We start from the raw sequence: 24507 nt of genomic DNA on the forward strand, positions 1-24507 counted from the left end.
CTCATAGTCAACAAAATGTCTAAAAGGCAACACCAAAATAAAGTCGTAATGAAGTAAGTAATGAAAGTGTTTTCAGTTAGTAGAGACCAAGAAAGTCTCGGAAGAAATACTGAGAAACACTTCATTGAGTTTTGGCACATTTGCCCTGAACACAACAACATGAATAACCTAGAGAGGACAAAGAGACAAGTTGAATGTTTAGCTTACAGCGCACTTCCAGGTACATGCTCTGGATGTCCTGACCGATGGAGTTGCGTGCGGTGCAAAGGTACTGGCCGGCGTCCGTGAACTGAACGTACTTCAGAGTCAGAGAGGACACGCGGGCATCACTGCGCACAACCACGTTACCATCCAGACTCTGGAAAAGAAGAAAGATGAAAGAAGAGTGAGATTCTGATATGGGGAGTTCGAGTAAGTTATTTGACGTTCAGCCGAAATGGTAGTGCTTAAAACAGACATTTTTATCGTTATAATTTATCTTTTTTTTAATATACAAAATACAACCAGGGTTCCCACACTTTCATGAACAGCAGATTGAAGGACTTTTTAAAGCACCTATAATTTTAAATCAAGCACTTTTGAAATACATACTACAGGATTATGTATGTAGCACTATGTCTTTACTGCACCTAACATTTCACTTACACTTAATATTTACATAAAAAAAAAATGTCAGAGTGATTTTCAAATGTTTTGATCATAAAAAAATCACGTTTAAAGATCTTTAGTCAAATTTGTTGAATTCAATAATGGCAATATTCAAATATGGTTTCAGAAATATTGATAAAGTGCAAATTAGTTTTCAGTGTTTTCATTGTAAAAGATTTACATTTAAGATTTTTAATTTAGGAATTGATCAGTTTGTTCTATATTTGACAACTGATCACAATTGTTTACATAAAACCATAAAAAAAATTGTTTTCATTGATTTTAAGCACATTCAAGGACCTACGCTATGTTTGTTTTTAAGTACTTTCCAGACCTTGAATGCAAAACAAAACGACACAAAAGCTCCACAATAGTCTTATTAGCCCCCCTTTAATTTTTTTTTTCTCTTTTAAATATTTCCGAAATGATGGTTATCAGCGCAAGGAAATTATCACAGTATGTCTGATAATACTTTTTTCTTCTGGAGAAAGTCTTATTTTTTTAATTTTGGCTAGAATAAAAGTTTTACAACATTTTAAGGTCAAAATTATAAGCCCCTTTAAGCTTTTTTTTTTTATAGTCTAAAGAACAAACCATCGTTATACAATAACATGCCTAATTACCCTTACCTGCCAAGTTAACCAAGTTAAGCCTTTAAATGTCACTTTAAGTTGTATACAGGAGTCTTGAAAGTATCAAGTAAAATATTATGTATTGTCATCATGGCAAAGATAAAATAAATCAGTTTTAAGAAATGAGTTATTAAAACTATTATGTTTAGAAATGTTTTGAAAAAATTATTCTCTTCGTTAAACAGTAATTGGGGGGAAAAATTAACAGAGGGGCTAATAATTCAGGGGGGTAATAATGCAGATTTCAGCTGTATGTACATTTGAAATACTAAATATTTTGGCCATCACCAAAAAAGAAAAAAAAAGAAGAAAAAGTTTGCATATAAATCATATTTGATCATTTAATTTTTAGGATGCCTGTGAACTTATTTTTAATCAGTTCTCTCACATTATGTTTCATTCCAGTGAATCAGCTGCTTAACAGTATTTTTGTGTACGTAAGCTTTAAGGTTTAACAACCTTATTAATCCCACCAGGGAAACCTTAATTTGGCAATTAAGCAACAAAGACATACAGATACAAATCACTTACAAACAATATAAAAAAATAAAAACACAATCCAGCAGCAATATTAGAATAGATATATTTAGATTCTATTTGATGCTTCTGAAACTTTTTCCAGAAGGGCAACAGTACAAAAACGACTTGAAAGGATGAGAGTCATCTCCTATCACACTTTGAATTTCTTATCATTTTTATTTTTCCTTTCCTTACACATTTGAATTGCTTTATGGGAATTTTTGATATTTAAAAGATTAACAAAGTGTCATTTATTGGCATTTTAAATCATTTTAGTATTTTGTATATTGTATGCATTGGTCTTGTAAATTACAGTACAAAAACAGTAAAGAGCTGAGTGCAATTCAAGAGTGGACATTTACAGAGACCACTCATAAACCACAAACCATGGACAACAGTTAATAAACAGATTAGTTTTTTTTTTTTTAACAATGCAATCTATTTTCATCACATAGTCTTTAAATGAATCTGACATTGCATTGTGACATTTAGTCCTGTAAACGCTTCATGTGCAAAAATGACGAAGTTTCCCCCGCATAAAAAATATTAAGTAAAGTAAACCAAAAATGCATTGAACCTAATCTTAATCCTTCATTTACTGATTCATTATAAACATCTCAAAAAGAACGACTGAACATCTAGTCATTCATACTGGTTTAAAAACAAGACAGCAAGTAAATAAAGACTTTCTTCAGCTCATAACTGAAAAACTATCCAGTTTCACTTTTTTTCTTTTACATCATTCTAGCACACAAGGTCAGAGGGAAGACGGACAGCATTTCTTCGTATTTGTGCCTCAGTCTGGGGCTCATGGGGGTATTTTGGGAGACAGTGAAGCAGGGATCAATAATGAAGTGGACCACACAGCAGGGGCCACTTTAAAGCCTTTTCTCCTAAAGCCTGTTTGAACAGCACAGCCGGGACAATCTGCTAACAGTTTTACTCCCCGTCTTCATCCCGCACACCGGCATTTCTCCTTAACTCGCACTGCTTTCGCTCGGATGCCCATCTCGGGTTACTATAGAGAGCTGAGATCCTGCGGTTGAAGTGCCTTTGAATTCACCAATCAATGCCTTTTCCAGCTGTTACAATGAAAAAACTGGCATGCGCTTCACCACTGCTCTATGTTGTTTGCATTTCAAAGGCTTTCCTGCTAGTTTCAGTAGTTTTCAAAGGACTCTTGAGATTAGCTTCCGAAATAGGCAAATTCACATCATTAACCCAGTGATTACACATGTCTGTCTCATACGAAATACTTCACATAGTGTGATGTGACATGAAAAACCGCAAACAGCTTTCTTTTGATACTTAAACACGCAGCTTTTCATGACCTCATGCTAATTGAGAAACCATATTTGTACTTTTTAAAAGTTCATTTGACACTCCACACGAATGTAAATTAAGAAAATGAGGTGAGTATTTCCATCTAGACGTACTTGCTTGCAGTTTGTTGCAGCTATGGCCTTAAGATGCCACACATTCGTTTATCTTTTCTTTTATGCTCATGTTACAATTTTTATTTCCCTAAAGCATCACATTTTTCTTTATTTTTGACAGCTGCGTCATTGTAAATGCTTAGCTAGGTACAGACACAACCCACCGAATGAAATGTAGCCCTGCCCCAAAACAAACAATAAAACATTCATTCATTCATTTTCTTGTTGGCTTAGTCCCTTTCTTAATCCGGGGTTGCCACAGCGGAATGAACCGCCAACTTGTCCAGCAAGTTTTTACGCAGTGGATGCCCTTCCAGCCGCAACCCATCTCTGGGAAACATCCACACACACATTCACACACACTCTCATACACTACGGACAATTTAGCCAACCCAATTCACCTGTACCACATGTCTTTGGACTGTGGGGAAAACCAGAGCACCTGGAGGAAACCCACGCGAAGGCAGGGAGAACATGCAAACTCCACACAAAAACGCCAACTGAGCCGAGGTTCAAACCAGCGACCCAGCGACCTTCTTGCTGTGAGGCGAACTTGCTACCCACTGCGCCACTGCCTCGCCAACAATATAAACATAAATACTCAATCTCTATATTTTTTGTAAAGCTCTGCACTTATCAAAGCTGGATTTATTTGATAAAACAAAATAAAAATAAAATGTATATGGTGAAATAATATTAAAATTCGAAATAATAATAATAATTCTAATAATTCTAATAATAATAATTATAATAGTAATACAAATTACTAACAATAAACCCATTATTAGGTTTGATAATGTAATATTTACTCAGAAAGTATCTTTGCATCTAAAAATGCGGCCCATACGAAGTAATACTGTTTACCTTATTCTTCACATGTAAGCGGTCACAACCAATTAGAAGCTTGTTGGCTCAAGTTTAAATTTAACAACTTTATTAATTCCACCAGGGGCAATTAGATTAGGATTAGTAACATTTAATGATCCAAAAAAAAAAAAAAACATAAAGAGACAAATCACTTACAAATAGTAATAAAAACACAATCCAGCATGCTTCATAATAACTTTATAAAAAGGAAATAGGATAAATAGGAAAGACTTGGAAACTAGGAAAAGGTTGTGATAATTTGTTGTAGTATTTCTATTGTTGTTATAGTAATACAACAGACATAGTAATATAAACAAATGACACAAAACTGTAGCTATTTACAATTATAGGTTAAGTTATCCGACAATACACAACACTTTACTTTAGTAAAACTACAGTATTGCACAGTATTTATTACAGTTTATCAGTTCACTGTAGAATTTACTAACAGAGTCAAACATTCTACAGAATAATACATTTTACTATTGACCTTGTTTTAAAATGCAGAAGTACGCTTGTTTTTGTAATTGTTTTACAAATTCTGATTTAGTTGCCTATGGGAGAAATGACTAGGAATATTAAATGGTAGAAAATGGTCAAACTACTTGCTCTACAAACAAATGTGTCTATGAATATACAAACCAAGCAGAATAATATAATAAGAAAATATCAGTTTGCAAAATCAAGCAGCAGAACGAGCTGTTTTTAACGTCTAAAAATCAATTGGAAGTAATTGAGACCGAAAGTCTCAAGCCAAAAACATTCAAATGGCTGCGCCTGCTCATACGCAAAGAATAAGATCATAAACACTATAATATTAGCTAAAAATTACTATAGTGTTTTATTCATGTGGGGAAGCCAAGTTAGCAAGAATGGTTTTAAAAAAAGTGCCTCAGTGTTGCCATGTTGCCGTCAAATAAAAGAATTCTCATACCAACTTGCTACTTTAAAGATAAGCTTGCAATGCTTGCCCTGCCTCTGAATTCTTCTGATTGGTCTACTGTTTTGGAGCTGACATTGAGTACGTTTACATGGACATCAGTAATCGTATGATTTGCCTTAATCTGAATAAGACATTAAGGTGTTTACATGAGTTGCTTTTTGAATGTTCCTTTCATTATCCTATTTTAAATGTTTTAGCACATAATTCGATTTACCTCATTGTGTCACCAAGCTATCCACATTTCCCCAAGATTTGTATGTAATTTTGGGTGTTTCATTTTTAATTTGTCAACTTTAACTGCAGTTTTGGACTTTCACTTTCTTTTATAAACATTTTATGCATGCCATCCCGTGATAAACGAGATATTGGAAGCGAGTATGAACTGCTTCACTGACTCAGTAGGTGCAGAAAATAGTGTCAAACAGCAGTGTATGTATACTATCCTGTTGCAAAATGTGGCATAAACCCTACACGAAAGTAAGTTGATTGCTGTGTTTATATGTCTGTACAGTATTCAATAATGTGACTAAAATCAGCATACTCCACATGTCCTATTTCGATTTCTGTTTAGTTCGATTATGACTTTAGTCGGATTAAGCTAATCAAAAATCGATGTCTGTGTAAATATGATGATGAGCAATTATAGAAAAACAGAAGACCATTACACATCAATCAAGCACAGATAACATAACAAAATACCAAACAAACAATGAAAAGGGAGCACATTAGAATGCAAAACTACTTTTTAACTCATGTTTAAATTACGTTTGAACTTATTTAATTAATCAAGGCCTTTTAAAAAAAGATTAAAACTTCCTCGATCAGATTATGCGGTTACTCTCTGCAAACACACAAGACTTCCTTCCCTTCAAAAGAAGAAATCAAATGGAAATCCACCGCTTAATGACACTCATGTAATTTACAAGAGCACTAATTGACTTGAGCGCATCTGACTAGCATAATGTGACCCATGTTAATCAGAGAGTGCAGCCTTTTCCATGACACGTTTAAATCGATTTATTAGTCATGCCAGCTGACACCATATTTCTCGGCTAACAAACTCTAACCATCAACCAGCCACGATAATCACACAGGTATCCAATCCCATTCATTATCCACAGGACATTTAGGGAGAAAGGTGCAGCTGTCAACCACTCAATTATTAACAGTAAGCGTTATTGACATTCATAACCAGTATCGGATGCAGAGGAATGACTAAAATAACCCTTAGAGATTCTGGATGCGCTCTTCATTTTTTTTTTCATGCTTAGCAGACCATACTTTGTTTTACATGCGCTGTTTATTGGATGTACATGCTGCGATGCTGTTTCGAGCATCGAATAACTCAACGCAAACAGCTCAGTGTATGATTCTCATTTTTCTTTAAGCGAAGCCACCGCAAATACACGCACATTAACGTGCACCTTTCATCAGCACCACAGACAGCCGGAAAATAAGATGTTTCTGAAACCTGCAGTGGCACTTCATTTATAAAGTGCCTGTTCAATGGTCAGTGAGAAATTTGACTGCGGAGCGGAATGGAGTGCACGCGGTGCTGAAATCCAATCAATTCACAAACTTGATTTAAGGTGTGGTGGCTTAGTCACGATCTGAGGGATTGAGTGCTTTAAGTAACAACCAGGGTCTCGACCATAAATTCCATCCTGCTTGTGCCTCACGTTTCAGAGGGCTGTTAGTATGCAGGGCTGTTGAGAGACTCCCCTACTGTTGCATAGTAATTGACAGTAAGCCGCATATAGAGCGTCTTTCCTGTTTTATGTGTGTACGTACTGTAGGGCTGGTTGCATATAAACCTTCACGATTGCTTTGAATGTTAACCTTGAACGCTTCCAGCAAATCAGTCTGTGGCTTTTCGCTGGATGTCAACCTTAGTAGAAAACAGAAGATGTTTGGGGTTACGTTTAGCTCTGAAATGCAATCATGTGGCCTTATCACACCTAATAAAGAACACTGGAAACTCCATTCATTTATGCTTAAAGAGCAGACAGCACGTTCAAGGTCTATTGCTTGGAAGATGTTTTGTTTCGCTTTAATATAAGAAAACCATGTAATGACTGAGCTGACTATGAAGAGACATAGTAAGAAAAACTTTCAAGAGGCCATGTGAATTTATCGGTAATAGTTTATAGAGTAAATAGAGTAAAATGTTATTTTTTGTTTTATGCTGTAAACTACTAATGACATTTCAAATTTAAAATAAAAATACAGAAATTTCAGCCTGATCTCACAAGGAAGCATGCATATTTTATATTTTGACAGTTTAGTGGCTAATTCGTCTAGTCATTCGTTTCCAGTCATAAGGAAATGAAAAGGCATAGCAACCCTTAAGCCAAACGTCATTTGGAATTGAGCAAATCGTACTAAATTGTATAAAAGATATTTTACAAATATGAATTAGCCACTAAATCAAAAAGTTACAAATTGCTGTGAGATAGCATTGGTAATTTAGAGATTTATTTTATTATTAACAAAGAAATAATAGCATGTTTTCAGAAATGTTTATGCTCGTTTTTAGAAAACACAATACCAGTGCTTAAACTTACAATTGGGCCTTTACTTGGCTCTGAATTTTAAAATCTTGGGCCCTAATCTCAACTATTAGAGAACACTGGAAGCTCCATTCATTTCAGCTGAAAGACTAGACAACTAAGAAAATCAGAGCTCACATTCAAGGTGTTTTGCTTGGCAGACGTTACATTTCTCTTTATTATTAAATGAAAAATCATTTTAAATGACTGAGCTGACAATGAAGAGACAAAGTAAGAAAAACTTTTAAGAGACCACGTGAAAATTCTAATTCTCTGTGAATTTACCATTTATAGTTTTTAGTGTTTGAGTAAAATGCCATTTCTGTTTTATTCTGTAAACTGCTAATGACATTTCTGCCAAATTTAAATTAAACATACAGATATTTTTGCCTGGTCTCAGGAGGAATTGTACATATTTTACATTTTGTCATTTTGTTATAGCTAATTGGAACAAATTCATACAAGTTCAGTGGTATGAAATGGAAATTGAAAAATGGAAAATGACATAGCACCAAACCTCACCCCTTAACCCAACGGTTATTGGTGGATGAGCAAATTGTATTAAATTGTATGAATGAAATTTTTACAAATTCATATGAGCTAGCCAATGAAATCTGCCAATGAAAAATTGATGTTACTGTTCTCAATTTCGTAAGGTGCTTTTACAGCATCGATAATGTATTTATATATATATTTTTTTGTTTAACATCAAAACATCAGTAAATAGTGCTATTCCATCTAGCTTGCTTTACTTGGGTGAAGTTGGTTTTGTATTCACATCACATTGGTTCATTTTTGAACAATGACAACCTGTGACTCGTGCCTTATATTGTTTACCATGCTACTTTGAATATTTGATCTGAAATAAGTATGGCTTAGTAATGAGTGTAATTAATGCACCTGCCGACCAACCACTAAGCAGTCGCTTTAGGAGAAACCCATTGAGAGAGTGAGACCAGCGATTCTTGCATGCATTAAATATTGCACATTATGACAAGTTTTGGTTACTACACAACTGAAAACATGCTAGATATAAAACAGATTTTTGTTCAGAATTGTGGTGTTATAAAGCACTATAAAGTTTTCTAAGGCTATGTTCACACTGCAGGCAAATGTGGCCCGAATCAGATTTTTCCCCCCTCAAGTGACTCAGGTGATGACAGTGTGAACAGTCTAAACTGCATGGAATCTGATCTTTTCAGGTCAGATATGTGCCACTTTCATATGTAGTCTTAAATCAGACACAGATCTGATGTTTTGCAATGCGACCGCATTGTGAACGTTTATGTCAGATTTTTATGTGACTTTACATAATCTTCGAGCGACATGCGTCATCATTCTGTGATGTAAACATCATCTACTCAGCAGCATAGTAGAATGGCGATTATTGTACCACAGAATGTTGAAAAAAAAAAAAACAATTGAAGGCAAAACTGGTGCTTATTAACTAATCTGATTAACTATTGAGGCACGTGTTGATCGCGAAGCTGAAGAGCATCGTGGGTGTTGCGGATAGGGGATCCTTGTGCAAAGGAGGGGAACTTTCTCTCTGAGAGAAAAAAAGTCAGGTGCTCTAGCACCCAAACCCCCCTTCTGCACGTGTCTGCTGTTTATAATGAAGTAAAATTAATTAACTCCGCAAATGGAGATAAACCAACTCCGCCTATAGTTCAGTCTGCGGCTGCTCATTAACCCTCAAAGAGTTCACAACACTGGTGGCCAGAGCGCCACGCACCACCATTGTCATAAATCACAAATCATCAGTGTTTTCTAACACAAGAGACTTATTTTATGTCTTAAATGCCGAAATACACATTAGTAGTAGCAGAACAACCCATGAAATGCACCTTTGTTGTCTGTGAAAAGAGTAGTAATCTTTGATCTGACAACGTGCTTACTTATACAGTATACACGTGTGCACATGCGGGTCAGTTTAGGAAAAGGATCTGTTCACACTGCAAATGAGAACAGTGTGAACAGCCATGCAAAAAAATCCATCTGGGAAAAAATCAGATTTGAGTAGTTAGCTTCACAGTGTGAACTTAGCCTAACTGGCGAATTACATGATCCAGTGGGTTGTCTACTGTGTCCTTTACGGTGATTTAGGGATACTTCTTTAAAAGAAAACAGAACTTCAACTGCTACAAAGAAAATGTTGGTACAAAGGTGGAAACCTCCTCATGATCTCTCAGTTAAGCACTGGTTACATTCATTATTGGAAATACTGTATCTGGAACTGTCATCAGCACGGATCAACCATGCCAAAGTGGACATTCTTACGGCATGGAAAATCTACATATGCAACGTCAAAGAAATCTTGGACACTTAACCCTCATCTGATGCTACGGATGACAACTTAATGGAAATTATCTAACAGCTTGGTCTAAACTATAGTTATTCTGTGTTTCCAGATGTGTGTATAATGGGGTGGGGGGGGGGGGGGGTTATATCTGTTAAAAGTATTTTGTTATCTGATTGTAAAAATTGTATATTCTCACTTTCGGAAATAAAAAACTGAATTACAAAAAAGAAAAAAAAAAAGAAAACAGAAGACATTTGACTTTATTGGGCTCTAAAATGTTCAGGTCATAGGCCCTTATCTCAACTATTAAAAGATGCTGGAAGCTCTATTCATTTCTGTTGCAAGACCAGACAAGCAAGAAAATCAGAGCTCACATTCAAGGACTTTTGCCTGGCTTTTTTCCTTCTCCTTTTGTCTTGGGAGAAAATCAAACTGAATGACTAAACTGACAAAGAAGAGGCAACACGAGAAAAAAATGTCGCCGACACTCTGTGAGAAAGGCGAGTCAAACGGTGTCCTGCACTTCACATTTCACGCTAACAAGAAACTGGAGGAGTGGCAACAAGAAGGATCGCAGTGCAGAGGAGAATCAGTCTGGATTTTTGATAAAGATGGCCTCGCTTGGACTGATGCAAGAAGTGTTGAGAAATATAGTTGCCCTCAGGTGGTCTGCAGCAGTAAAAGTCTAGACAGTGAGCAAGCGAGATTGCAAGAAAGAATGCTAATTGAATTTAGTCAAGGTCATACAGTATACTGTTGTACGAACAATCTGACAATCAGAGAAGAGGAAGCTATATATTAACCGAGGGCTGACACCATATCAGAATTGCAGATATCAGTGGCAGTAAAATGATTGATTCTTCATATTATGGTCCACATGATATATACACTTAAAGAAAAACTTAGGAGACCACTTGAAAATGATCCGTTTTTTCCGGTTTCTGATCTATAGTTGTGTGTTTCTATAAAAGTGCATGCTAAATATACATATATGAATTATGTAAAGATTTGCAAATGATTTTATACTTAATCTAATATACTGCTGAACTAGGCTGATCGCATTAATATTCAATGCATTTCTAAATTAACATAATACATACATATACTTTGGTTTGCCTGAATACATACTACTATGTATGACATAAATATGAAAAGCATCTGAATGAAACCAATTTTATGAATGAATTTGATTGAAGCCTTTACAAATATTGAAATTACTGATCAGGAAAAATAAAATCAATGTTGTATTTATTAAAATTGAAGTGTAATAAACAAATTGTTTGCATAGTATAAAATTTATATTATTATTATTATTATTATTATTTTTATTATTATTATTATTTTGTATTCTGACCATTATAAATGTAGCTAGAAATTTTCTGAAAGTCATACTTGTAAATAAACAGAATATTAATAATAATAATAAAATAATAATAATAATAATAAATTAATAAATAATAATAACAACAATAATAATGATAATGATAATAATAGGAATACAATATTTATAATTAATTTGAAAAATAGCAACATAATAATAATAATAATAATAATAATATTAATAATAATAAAACAATAATAATAATAATAATAATAGTATTAATATAATAATAATAATAAAAATAATAGCGATGATGATGATGATGATGATGATGATAATACTAATAACAATACTAATAATATAATAATAATAATAATGATAATTTATTATTATTATTAATAATAATAATAATAATAATAATAATAATAATAATAATAATAATAATACACATCATCATCAATTATTAATGAATAATAATAACAATAATAACAATAACAACAACAACAACAACAACAACAACAACAACAAGATATAAAAATGTAATTAATTATACTAATTTATTATTATTATTATTATTATTATTATTATTATTATTATTGAAAGGGTTCTATTTTTTATGAATTATTATTTTATAATCCTGAAAAAATATGTATTACACTTTCTACAAATTTAATTAAAGCAGCAGCATGAGGTCTTTTCAATACTTTCTGTTGAACATCTTGCATAATCCTGCATGCACACTGTATCCATTTAATATCTAAAAATCAAGCTAGTAATTAAAATTAGCTGCAAAGTTTCCTTTTAGATTTAACCTTGATTGTAAAGGGTTTATTAAAGCCACTAAAGTCGTCCCGCTGCGATCAGTGAGTGGTTTTCTTTTCCTCTTAATATTTGTCTTTGATTAAGAATAAACACATAATAGACAGAGGTAGGTCACATTTCCAGTCATATAAATATCTTTTCTGACACATCACACATTCACTTTTTTCTCCTCACCACTTATTTGCATTCACTAAACACATAACTAACAATGCTTATATTAACATCTCAGCATGATGGGTATTTTGAACAAGAAATGCCTTTGACTATTCATGCGTGTAGCGTTGTAGCAAGTGAACTTTAAATAACACACACGCAATACATGTCAGCACTTAAAAAACAACAATCTATTCACTATATTAAACACAATATGTTGTTCTAAGTACTAACTCGCTAATTTAGACTGATAATTATACTGCAAAACTTGATGCAGTCACTTTCTTGTCTTTGATTGTCACACATTTACAGAAGCATCATGCTTTTTATCTAGACTCCTGAGGATTAAGAACATGAAGTGATGTGTGGGCAATCCCATAACTGTGGCCTTTCATCTCAGCAGATCAGATAAACAGACCTTCCCACACAATCCATATGCATCTGAATCATTCTTAATCATGAAATGAATTCTGTCTCTGACAGCTGAATAAAGCAAGAAAAAAAAAGGAGTCTAACATTTTTGTGCCAAGCATGGAATCATGTGCTCATACTGAGAGTCTACAGTTAAAGTCAACATGAAATTAAAATTAACCTATTTGCTTTCTTCTTAGCGCAAGTTCCTGGTCTAATTATGAATGGTTGTTCAGTGTGTATTTCTAAAAAAGTGTTTGTAACCTACAGTGTAGTCACATGTATTTCCCTGCAGTACACAGGCTTTTAGATAATGGCAAGCAATAGCTGGATAAAATTAAAGTTGTTGTTGAACCTAGTTGCTACCTATTTCTGGTGTAGTAAAAAGTGAATCCAATGGTCATCCTGTAAATTACTGAATTGAGTATAACATGATTAGGCACTCAAAGATAAACTGAATTTAATTTAGCCATGTGTAAAGTTAAATAAAATCCCTGGTATGACCTACAATGTCAATAGACAAGTGGATAAATTTTGTAAGCATGTCTTGAGCAAAACATTTTGCAGGTCTAAGATTTATTTTGAATATTTATTTATTAATTGTAACCATTTAAAAAAATAAATAGCAACATTACAACACATCATCACATGACAACACTTTAATTTATTTAAGCTTTGTTCTATGTTTTGTGTGATGACTTTTAGGTTTAGGTTTAACTTTATTTGTCCCCGAGAGGAAATTTGTCTTGGGCATAAAAGGTGCTACAACATTGTCTAAACAGACAGTAAAAATAAATAAAACAAAACAATTAAGAACAAACAGTTAAGAACATACATTGTTTACAGAATAAGACCGTATATAAATATAAATATATAAAACACAGAACCCAGTCAAGTGCTAGCGTACTTCAGGAGCAGTGTTATTGGTAGAGTTCAACAGTTTTATGGAGGTATAGGAACAAACGAAAGCTTCAGTCTATTAGTTTTACACATTGGCATTCTCAGTCTTTTTCCTGATGGTAACAGCTGATATTCACTGAAAAGGGGCATTTTGGTGGCATTGTGTTAATGTTTCAAAATGCAACATGTAATTTTTAAGTAAGTTCATCTGGACTCTTTATATGCATTTAAAACGCATGACAAATGCTGGGTTTCATTTTTTTTCATCTTATTTTAGTGACACATTCTTTTAAGGAACAATTCTCGGTATTAATAAAAAACTATGATTTTTGCTTTGAAAAATAAACTCCTAATTTGCTGCTTATTATCAGATAATAAGGTAGTAATAGATTTAGGTAGAATTAGGAGAACATGAAGAATTTGTTCTTAACCTATAGCGTTATCTACATTTTAACCAACGCTTTGGTTGTTATATATTTTACACAAATTTCGGTTAAAACACAGGCAGTTTTAGAGTGTATACTTTCTATGTATATATGTTACCGGCAGTGTGTAAAATCCCAGGATAGAATGCCTAGGACTGCCTCGAATGCCTTGGATATGTATAAAATGTCTGATGGTTTTAGGCAAAGTATGAAATATCATTTTGTTTTTTAAAGATTTTGCATACTTTTCCTAGACATTATATAGAATGACAAGTATCAAATTAGGCATCTGAAGAGCACAACAAAAGCCTTTATTGATCATTACGTATTTTAAAGCGGAAGCTTTAAAATAAGATGCTCTTATGGGAAAAAACACACAGCAGAACTGGCATTGAACTATTTTGTAACAGTAGGTAAGACTAGAATAACACTTGGAAAGTAAACAAGCAGAACACAACTGGAATGAGCTACTTGTTGCAGCAGGCAAGATTAGAATGACATTTTGAATTCTACAGAGGTCATGTGAAGAATTATGGCAATATTGTCTGTGATAATGGTAGGGAAACCTTGTACCGACAATATGCTGTCTTACAATAATGTTCAACACTTAAGTGCTTCGATCAACCTCATCAAACAATGACCCAAGCACCACCGCCAACATCAGTGGTGGGAAAAATGGCAGGGGCAAGCCAGTTACATAGTTGTAATACTACTATAGAATGCTTATGTATAGAATGCCAATGTATAGTAACAATCATTTCATACTTTGATGTTCGATTGTAGGCATTATATACATGTCTATAGAATGCTGGATTTCACCCATTGCCAGTAGCATATGCAATTACTTTTATACATTTTAATTGGATGCATACACAATATATTAAGTCCCATCTGTGATCCATAAGCACAAACACACACTAAAGAAAAAGCAAAACATTACAAAACACCATATGGCCATCTTTAAGCTCTGCTCACAGTCTGCTATATAACCCAATCCCCCCAATTTAATCAACTCCTAGTGGATACAATACAGGTACATCCTATAGATTTATCATTAAAAGTTCTGTTTAATGCGGCATCTTACAGAAATACAATGAGTTTCACATTGAGTCAAAGTTATTGTAATCATGTCTGACATGTGGCATGTGAGTTTATCCAGTGAGGGTTAGTATATTTATGTTAACAGAAGCGTGCGCTGTCTGAATCTGGAGTTGGTTACATTTGTTAGTGTCTCTTTTAGTGCCGCTACATTCCCCTGTCTGAGTCTATGGGAGAACACTGAGGGTTGGCTCATTCTCTAAAGAAGTACCTGGCATGTTTCAACCCCTGAAACACCCTCTATTTATATTCTTCCTCAGTCCCTGGAGGAACATTTTCCCAAGGGGAATTTGTGAAGAAAAAGAAGGTCTTAGAAGTGCTTAGAAGGAAAAAGTGAAAAGACCTAAATAGAATCTTCACCATTTCTGATTACAGTTTCAAATTATCCACGAAAATAGTTTGCAGTGATGCTTATAAAAGACTGAATAACATGACAGTCACTGCAGACTAGGGATGCCAATTTCTTTATCAGATGTGTGTGTAGGTGTGTGTATCTACAGGGTTTTGAGGGTAAAAGAGAGCCAACACTTGATGTTCTGCAGTGATAAAGGGCTTCTCTAGGATTAGTGAACATCCTGGCTACGTGTTCAGCTGCCCTACCTTGTGCTTCTCAGGTCGAGTCCATGAAGCCTAAGAGGACAAAAACATATAAAGCAAAACACGACAAAAAAAGGGGTTAAAAGCCTTAAAAATAAAAGTAGCAGCCGCTCAAAAAGGCAGGCACCACACATGCAAGTTATTCATAGCAGAGAGTTTGTGAAACTGTGAAGTCGACTTGACCTGAATGAATTCAAAACCAAATTGTATTTGCCATTACTTGTACTGTACCAAACCCTCAGGCAACAGATTGCTTAATAACAATTGATTTTTTGTTGTTGTTTTTGTTGTTGTAAAAGATTATATATTTATACTTACACATAGAAAAAAAAAGAGTTTTGTGTATAGCGCATGGTTCCCAAAGTGGGGGTTGGCACCACCCAGGGGGTCATGGGACAATCATTTATATTTAAATATTTTTATTAAGCTACAATTACCATATTTCATCCATAACCTATAGAATAAAAATAGTAGTTAATAGTTACATTAAAACAACAACATGCAAATAAAAAGCCATCAGCCAAGTCTTTTTAATTATGTAATATCAAAGACACAGCAGATTAATTTTATGGCACCAACTTTCTGACACCTTAGCGGCACTCATGTACATAAAAAAATAAAAATAAATACAGGCCAATGAAGAATGGTCTGCGAGTGGTGTTGTTCAAAACTAAATGATGAATAGACTTGGGCCTATTAAATAATAAATAAATAATTATAAAAAAATAATAAAATTATATTATTTGAATTGAATATCTTAACATCATAACTTTATATAATGTAAAGACATTGGTTTTGTAACAAAGTAACTTTAAACATTTTATGTCGTGTTCACACTTCAATGTAAAATTATTGCTAGTAATAAACTAATAACTAGCCCTTTGGCCTCAATAAACTCTCAATCTGCTGCATCTTATTAGTTATTAAGACAATAGTTAGGTTAAGAATTAGGTTGTGTTAGAATCATCAAGTCATGTTGTAAGGCTTAGAAAACTTTCATTTTATGTTCTTGTTAAAGGAATAATGCTAAACCTTTGATTAGAAAAGAATGTTTGCATATATACTGAAATGATTGTTTCAGTAGAAATAAATTGTTGATATAAAAATAATAAATATATTGATAATAAGCTTGTATTATAGGGATGTAGAATAGGATCATGCAGAATATGTACAAATTATAAGTACTTAACAGCCAATATCTTAATAACAGGAGGGTAGTAAAGCCTCTGGGTTATATTATTTGGTTTAGTTTAACTATATTATTTAGCACTAGCTTTATTATATTTACTAAATAAACTAAAGTGTCACTTTATTTTACAATTTATTTATTACTTTATTGCAATCAGTCAGATTTTATGTCACACTGCTATGTATTTACAGTATGTATTAGAGGTGTGAACTTACAGTACACTGGTCTCACAGTTCGGTTCGGTTAGGTTACGGTTATCATGCCATTGATCTGGTTCAATTCAAAATCTCAGTGTTTCATGGTGCATTAATGATGCTTTCCATACACAATTTTATATATTACTTCACAGCACAACAATTCTTGTATAAAATGTATAAATATTTTTATATTTATATATTATTTGTTATACATTTTTGTCAAGCGAGTTCTTACACCCTTATGATTGGCCACACGCTCAACAGAAAGGGCTGCGATTGGCTCTAACTCTCTGGTGCTATTCACAAATAAATGACACTGATTAACACCAGTGGTGATCACAGCTGATCCAAGAAAAAAAAAAAAAAACTCGCTCTGCCGACAGGCTCTCGTGCCTGTATCCAGAAGTATCGCTGTAACAGCCAAGAGGAGAGGAAAAGTCACACCAACAGTTCAAAGGGCCACAGTGAGAGAGAGAGAGAGAGAGAGAGAGAGAGAGAAATATGGAACTTACTTTCATTTCATTAATCGCTGTGAAACAGGGCTTCTGCTGTAATTTCAGTGTCAGTGAAAGACTGTCCAGCTAACACTCGCAATGAATTGTGCAGAGCTTCCACATTTTTATTTAGAAGGAGTGTTTTAATTACACATGCTCGCCAACCTCTCCATAGTAAGTTACCGCAATATATTGTATATGAGATAAATGATGTCAGTATGTAACCAGTAATGATCTACTGTATCGCTAAAATGATACAAATTGTCCGCATCGCAGTGAATCAAAGAAACACTTAGTTTTGACACCCCTAGTTTGTATGTGTATGAATTTATGTTTGTAAGTATTGTGTGTATGTATTCATTTAGCAGTCAAATTTTATACAAAGCAACTGTGATTTCACTTAGGATAGATAGATAGACAGACAGACAGACATACAAACAGACAGACAGACAGACAGAAAAATAAATAGAAAGGCAGACAGACTGATAGACAAACTGACAGACAAAATGACAGAATGTCTGATTGCTGTTATAGTATCAGAACATAATACCAGATCATAGGTGCATAAACAAAACGTCAAGTGTGACAAATAATTTTTTCATTAAAACAACAATCAAACTGAATGGAAAAGGACACATTTAGCTGCAGGGAGGGAAATCAAATGACTCAAACATGAGTGGATGCTCAGACGTCCCGGTGCACCGCTTCAGGTGACACACGCATATGATCCTGCAAATGAGGTCAAGCACACACAGACATACTGTCTAAATGCCACACTACAGCTCATTAATAAAGAATAATTAACAACCGATCAATAAATAATAACTCAACAGGAATACATATGAAACTCAGAAACCCTCCACAAAAGTGACTGTCGGAGAGAGCTCATCTGTCTGTGGAGATCTAGTGCCTGTGATGCTAACTGTGATCACCACATTCATTTCATCGACGTCCCATAAGTCACAGGCAGCAGCTTTCAGCCTTAACGAGAGCCATTCTTCCATTTGACAACACGGATCCCTGTATTCTTTGAACGGGACAGTGATGAGTAGTTTTCACTGAAGGTTTTTATAACTTCCACTCATTTGTTAAGCTAAAATGAATCAATGACGTCGCCATCTGGAATCGCATCGCCGAGAATTTGTGAGAGTCACAATAGAGGCTGTTGAAAACGTGACTCGAACCGCTGATAAATCAAGCAGACATGAATAGCAGACAACCTAACCATTTGACTTATGACAGAGCGACAGCGGTTCGGTGGAAGCTCGCTCTTTATGAAAGCAGCATTCTATTATTTTGACTGCTAATCACACAATTTGCGTAAAAGGGAATCTGCCGCAGACAACTGGGATTTCAGGATGCATTAGGAGTTCTGACACTGATCAAGCAAAATTATGACGTTTGTGATTTAAAAAAAGCTACTTTTGTTCAGATGAAATAAAGACAGTTTTTTTAATGGTCTTTGCGAAACCAGCTGATGTTTGATGAATGTAAGCTGAAGAGAAGAATATGGGATTTGCAAGACGTGTCACTTGTATAGTTTTAAATGGGGGAAAACTGTACAGTAACGGTCATATGGTGAATGAAGCTCCGCCTACTATTTCAGGAGCCAATCATTAATCGCTATAGACTGATTTTTCTCTGGAGAAAAAGCTCAGACCAGACGTGTTCTTTCACGACAGTTAAGTGGTCAATAAGCGCACTGGAATCTCAGCGAATACTAGCTTCATAGGCATAAGAAATCTATACAAATAAAGCTTGAAATCTCAACTTTTAAATAAAACAAGTGCACTTGTAATCTGTATGAAACAAAGGTGAGGTACAGTCCATCCTGTCAAATGCATATCACATCAGAGCAACTAATAAAACGCCCACAAACTTGTAAACAAAGAGTCGCTGTAATTTGTGGAGGAGATTCACCATCAAGATCAAGTTTTGGATTACTTCAGAGCACCAGTGCGATCTGACGAAACATTATCCAGAGGATAATAATGTGTAGAACGGTCATTAATGAGGTTAGTGTCGTGATCTCGTTCCTTTTGAGTTCACATGCGCATTAGCTTGGGCAACCTGAAAATATGCAGATTCTTTTTTTTTTTTGATTCTGACATTTATAAACGAGACTTATGAGATGGTTGTTGCCTAAAGTTTTTGGTGATTGCAAAAAATAATGAAATTGTAATCTTGGCAAACAGTTTTGGAGAATATGGTGTTTCCTCATTCAGACAGAATGTCCGAGCATACTGCCCGAAAGGCATAGCAAAGATGATGAAATGACTTGCCTTAAAAGGACTTTGGCTAAAGGTAGCTAGGCTTTGATGATATAATTTTTAAAATAGCTGTTTATTTACATGAAAATTGTGCTTTAGGGGGCTAAAATGCATTGTTGACATTATATTTAAAGTTTAAAATGATAGTGTATTCATGTAAACTACAAAACAAAAGTATGTGTGTAGTTACAAACATAACAATTATATAAAGTTTTAATGGGTTGAAATTATGATTACAGTAGGAGGCAAACATTTTATTTTATGAAATGTGAAATATTCTAACCCAGGCTCATTATGGATTTGTACTCCTGTATACAATTCTGGAGAGTACAAAGACATCCCAGGAGGTAAATTGTTTTGTAGTTTTTGTATTCGCAAATCCACCAGAGGCTACTGTGTTAGCTTTTTTTCAAATTTTTCTTGCAAGTGCCATTTACGTCTGCTGACTCAAGCAAGCCCACCAGAGGCCGCTGTCTACTGACTTACTGACTGACCAACCGATACCCCCATTATGTTTTCAAAAACAATCTATAAAAAGAAAGCTGCCAGATTTTACCACGTTTTGAGATCTTACCACGTTCTCATCCTCAGCCATTTACTTGTTTATTTTATTGTCTGTTTTACCTGTTTTCTGGAACAGTTCTTCTCCAGACTCAAATCCTGTCATTGCGGTCAAGTCCGCTTTGTGCCTCAAGTCTGCCAAGATACGTGGTGAGCCACTGGGCAAACAGTAAAAAAGCTGTCCACTCAGAGGTAAGCGGTCAGCTGGTACTGCAAAAAGGAAGCCATTGGCGGCGTTATACCACCCCGTAGAGTTTGTTTGAAAGACAAAATGCAGCCATACATTCCTCTGACTACATAGTTTGTGCTCTTCAAAAATGTATACAGGGGTATGTCTACACATTGAGCCTGTGTTGGGAATATTCAAATATTTTCCAAGTGATGTTTAACAGAGCAAGGATATTTTCACAGTATATTCAGTAATATTTATTTTTTCTTGAGGAGAAAGTCTTATTTCTTTTAGTTTGTCTGGAGTAAAAACAGTTTTACATTTTTACAACAGTTTTTTTAAGTGAATATTATTTGCCTTTTAAAAATATATATATGAAACAGCAAATCAATGTTGTCCAATGACTTTAAAAAAAAAACATAGAAAAGTAGTATGTACTGATGTCATTGTAAAGACAAAAGAAATGAGTTGTTGGAAATTAGTTATTAAAAGTATTTTCTAAATGTGCTAAAAAAAAAAAAATCATATAATTATTATATAATTTAATAAATAAATAATGTAGAACAGGCTACTGGTAGCTCTAATTAAAATTAAATTTATATAGTACACAGTGTATGTATTTAATTCTTCTCACTCCACAACAAATCCTAACAGTATTCACAACAGAATAAGAAATGAAAGATAGAAGTATAAAACAAACGGAATTTATAGTGAAATCCAGTATAAACAACATTAATTTTTAATGCCAAGCCATAATGCACTACACAAACTCTCATTTGACTCACAAATACAAGTAGTATATGTTTTGATTGCTAAACATTAAATGCATTATATAAACTGCTTTGGAGGCCACATTTTTTAGATGTTTTAATTATGTCACTTACTGTATACAGTATTTCAGGAAAGCACAACAGACTGCTAAATAATTCTAACATATTAAAACAAAGAAACGGTAGTTAAATACTATGCATTTCTAACCTCACATTTAGCAAATCTAGAGGCTAGTTTTGATAATCTCAAAAGTTCTTCCTCTGTCCAATATGTATCATCTACAACTAGACCAAAAGACATAATATGACCATCACATTATTGAACAGCAAAACCAATCTTCCTATAAAAAAATCCATTTAAATTTACAGGCCATGCTTGTATTAAAGTGGCTTGACATCCTTTATTCCCCTATTGATTTAAACACCCGCTCACTGACAGCTTGTCAAAAGGTTACAGGGGGTTACAACCCTGTGTTTGGCACCTGCTTCTGCTCTCTTGGCAGGTCAACCCTCTTATCTAAAAACACAATCCTGGTCACAGGCTCTCTTGTTGACCTTTAAAACAGAACCTCTGTCTTATATTACACCCCGCATGCATATCAACATCCTTAAGATGAAACTGAGCTATAATAAGAATTAATATTGTCTGCGAATTGTTAAATCTAAAAATAAACTTTCAGAATCCCAAGAGCAAGAAATGGAGAGAGAGAGAAAAAAACATGGTTATCCTGGCAGGGTGCTGGCTAATGGTTTTAAGTGCAGAGACACAGGCTAGTCTGCTTAAAACATTAGGACCGTCATAGCATGGATTGACTGACCTCAGATCAGCAGGGGTGCCATTAGACGACTATCATTAGAAAAGGGCAGCTTGGCACTGGATTGCACAATAAGCCTGCAACCCTGAAATGCCACTTTTGATTGTGTGATTCATACACTAGCCGTGTCAAGGACAGCTCACAGGGTCCCAGAGAGAGCGGCTTCAATGATAAATGAAGGGGCAGCGACTCCACAGAAGCGTCCTCATCTTCATTTAATGTGAATTCTCTTGACTCAGTACTTGGGCATGTGATTTTACAGTGCACAACAGTCACATTGAATGAATTGTTCATACTGTATATTAAGATTTTGTCTTTTTCCTCATTTTAAACACATGAATTTTGAAGATTGTATTTATTTTTTATATTCTAAATGGCAGCTCACAGTGACTTCTGTAAGATATTGTAAGATTACATATTTAAGAATACTGTCATGCTCACCATGGCAGCATTTATGTCATAAAAAATAACATAAAAATAGCAATACTGTGAAATACAGTTACAAGCAAAATTATTAGCCCTCCAGGGTAACTCTTTATAATAACTACACACTATGAATCATCTATTAAGCATCAGCAAATAGTGAATTCCTTATTTGTTAAAGGGTCACGAAACACCAAAACACATTTTTTGAGCTGTTGACAGTCGTATATGTGTCCCACACTGCTAAAAACACTATTAAGACACCTATATTTCACTAAAAAGAGTAAATTGGTTGTTTTTGCGTTATTTCAAGCAAATTCGTACTTTCTGTTTGAAACGAATTTTTGAAGCTGCGTCACGGTCATGACATAATAGCCTGTATTCCAGCGTGCAGACTGGACGTCTGTGCCAGAGTGAGTCTTATTACGTCTTACAGTGTATTGCATTAATGCATGAGTAAGGCTTGGGTCAAACCAATCAGCGCGCTCTATTGTGCAACTTCATTAATATTCATTACTGTGTTTACACGACATAGACGCCACGTTGTGTTGGCAAAACAAGCGTGAAGTGTTGCTTTTATAGTTTGCTGCAGTTAAGTTTTGTTTTCTTTTTCTCTCTGTGAGAGCTCAGACTCACGTGTGGATTAACAGTGTACGCGACGCTCGACAACAATAACTTACGTGTCTAAGGAGGATTATTGTTTACCTGAGAGCTGTTCTCATCTGCAAACGCTGAGATCGGATTCGCTTGTAGTATTCTCTTCATAAAGACGCGGCTCTAGTTGCTGTGGATTGTCCTGTCTCTACAGATTTGGTAAGTGAGCGACTAGTGCTCTTTGTTTATTCAGTTTGTTCGTATCGAACTAAGTTAACTATTGCACCGTAACATGTTAGGACCACAACCAAACTTTAACCTCGTGTAGGGTTTTTAATCGCATTTTGTGACCGGAATAACACACGCGGCTTTCTGACGCTACCTGCTGTTTGCATCTAAGTTTCCGGGAATGCGGAGGTTTTTTTTTCTCTCATTCGCCGTGCGGTATCAAACATTGCATGAAAAATACACGCTTAGAGCAGATCCTTGAATCAAATATCTCGTTTGTCGCGAGGGGCATGACTGAATTCCCTGAATGAAAGAGCCAAACTGCAGTTAAAGTCCACCATTAATTAATTTGGCAAATAATTCCACATAATTAATTTAACACCATTACTTTCTCCTGTGTGTGAGTATTTTGACTGAAACTTGCGCGTGCCCAAATAGACACTCCCACACCCTCCCACTTTAGTTCCTCCGACACTCCCCCTAAACAGAGCTGGACACGCCCACTTTTCTGACTTTTTCCAAAGTAGAGGTGTGAAAATACCCTGCTGAAACGAGGGGGTTTCATGGTCCTTTAAGCATTAACTCTACATTAATAGATGGTATAAAGCCGTTTATAACTGCAGATTCAAATGCTGTATTTTTGGGGTGATCCAGAATGTAATTTTAAGGCTTGGTTTAGTTTATAAAATGCAAAGCATTGTGTGCTCATACTTCATTTGTAGAAAATCACGTTATTTTTTCAAAATTCAAGCTATTTTTGCCTACGCTCAGAGGCTCTGATTGGTCAGCTAACATAATGTGCTGTGATTCGCGGATCAGCTCAACGTCACCAGTAAAGCTGTTAGCAGTATCTGTTTGATCCTTAATCAGACAGAAAATGAAAAGGATGAACTTCATGGCTGATCTCTAAAATAAAATCTGACAAGTGTCTGTAACAAGTGAAAAAAGTGCATGGCTCCTTTAAGAAAGTATTGCCATTTTATTATAGTTTGTGAACATTCTTTAGAAACATGTGACATGATAACTACATATGTACAGGACTGATGTTTCTTTTTCCTGGATGCCCGGATTACGTTATTTCTCTGTAATATACTGGGATGCTGTTGACAGAAGAATAAAAAGTAAGATGTGGGATGGTCCTCTGTGTGAGCTTTGATTGATTCATTTTGCTGCA

The 24507-nt window shown here is 34.7% G+C and overlaps 1 protein-coding gene across 34 annotated transcripts in view; it reads right to left on the reverse strand.

Annotated features, from left to right (window-relative positions):
- Positions 1-24507, reverse strand: part of ncam1a (neural cell adhesion molecule 1a) — a 411497-nt gene that overhangs the window by 92996 nt on the left and 293994 nt on the right. For 19 of the 34 annotated variants that reach the window (XR_015519418.1, XR_015519419.1, XR_015519422.1 and 16 more), the window contains exon 9: positions 208-358. Coding sequence is in view for 26 of the 34 variants with exons in the window: in XM_087299154.1 (XP_087155280.1) it covers positions 208-358 (151 nt within the window). In the remaining 8 variants the exon portion in view is untranslated. Of the gene's footprint in view, positions 1-207; positions 359-15626; positions 15657-24507 lie in introns of all 34 variants that reach the window. The other 15 variants (XR_015519416.1, XR_015519415.1, XR_015519417.1 and 12 more) reach the window with 1 other exon arrangement.

Source organism: Danio rerio, chromosome 21, assembly GCF_052040795.2.
Source record: "Danio rerio strain M-AB ecotype USA chromosome 21, GRCz13ab, whole genome shotgun sequence".
Classification (NCBI taxonomy): Eukaryota; Metazoa; Chordata; class Actinopteri; order Cypriniformes; family Danionidae; genus Danio; species Danio rerio.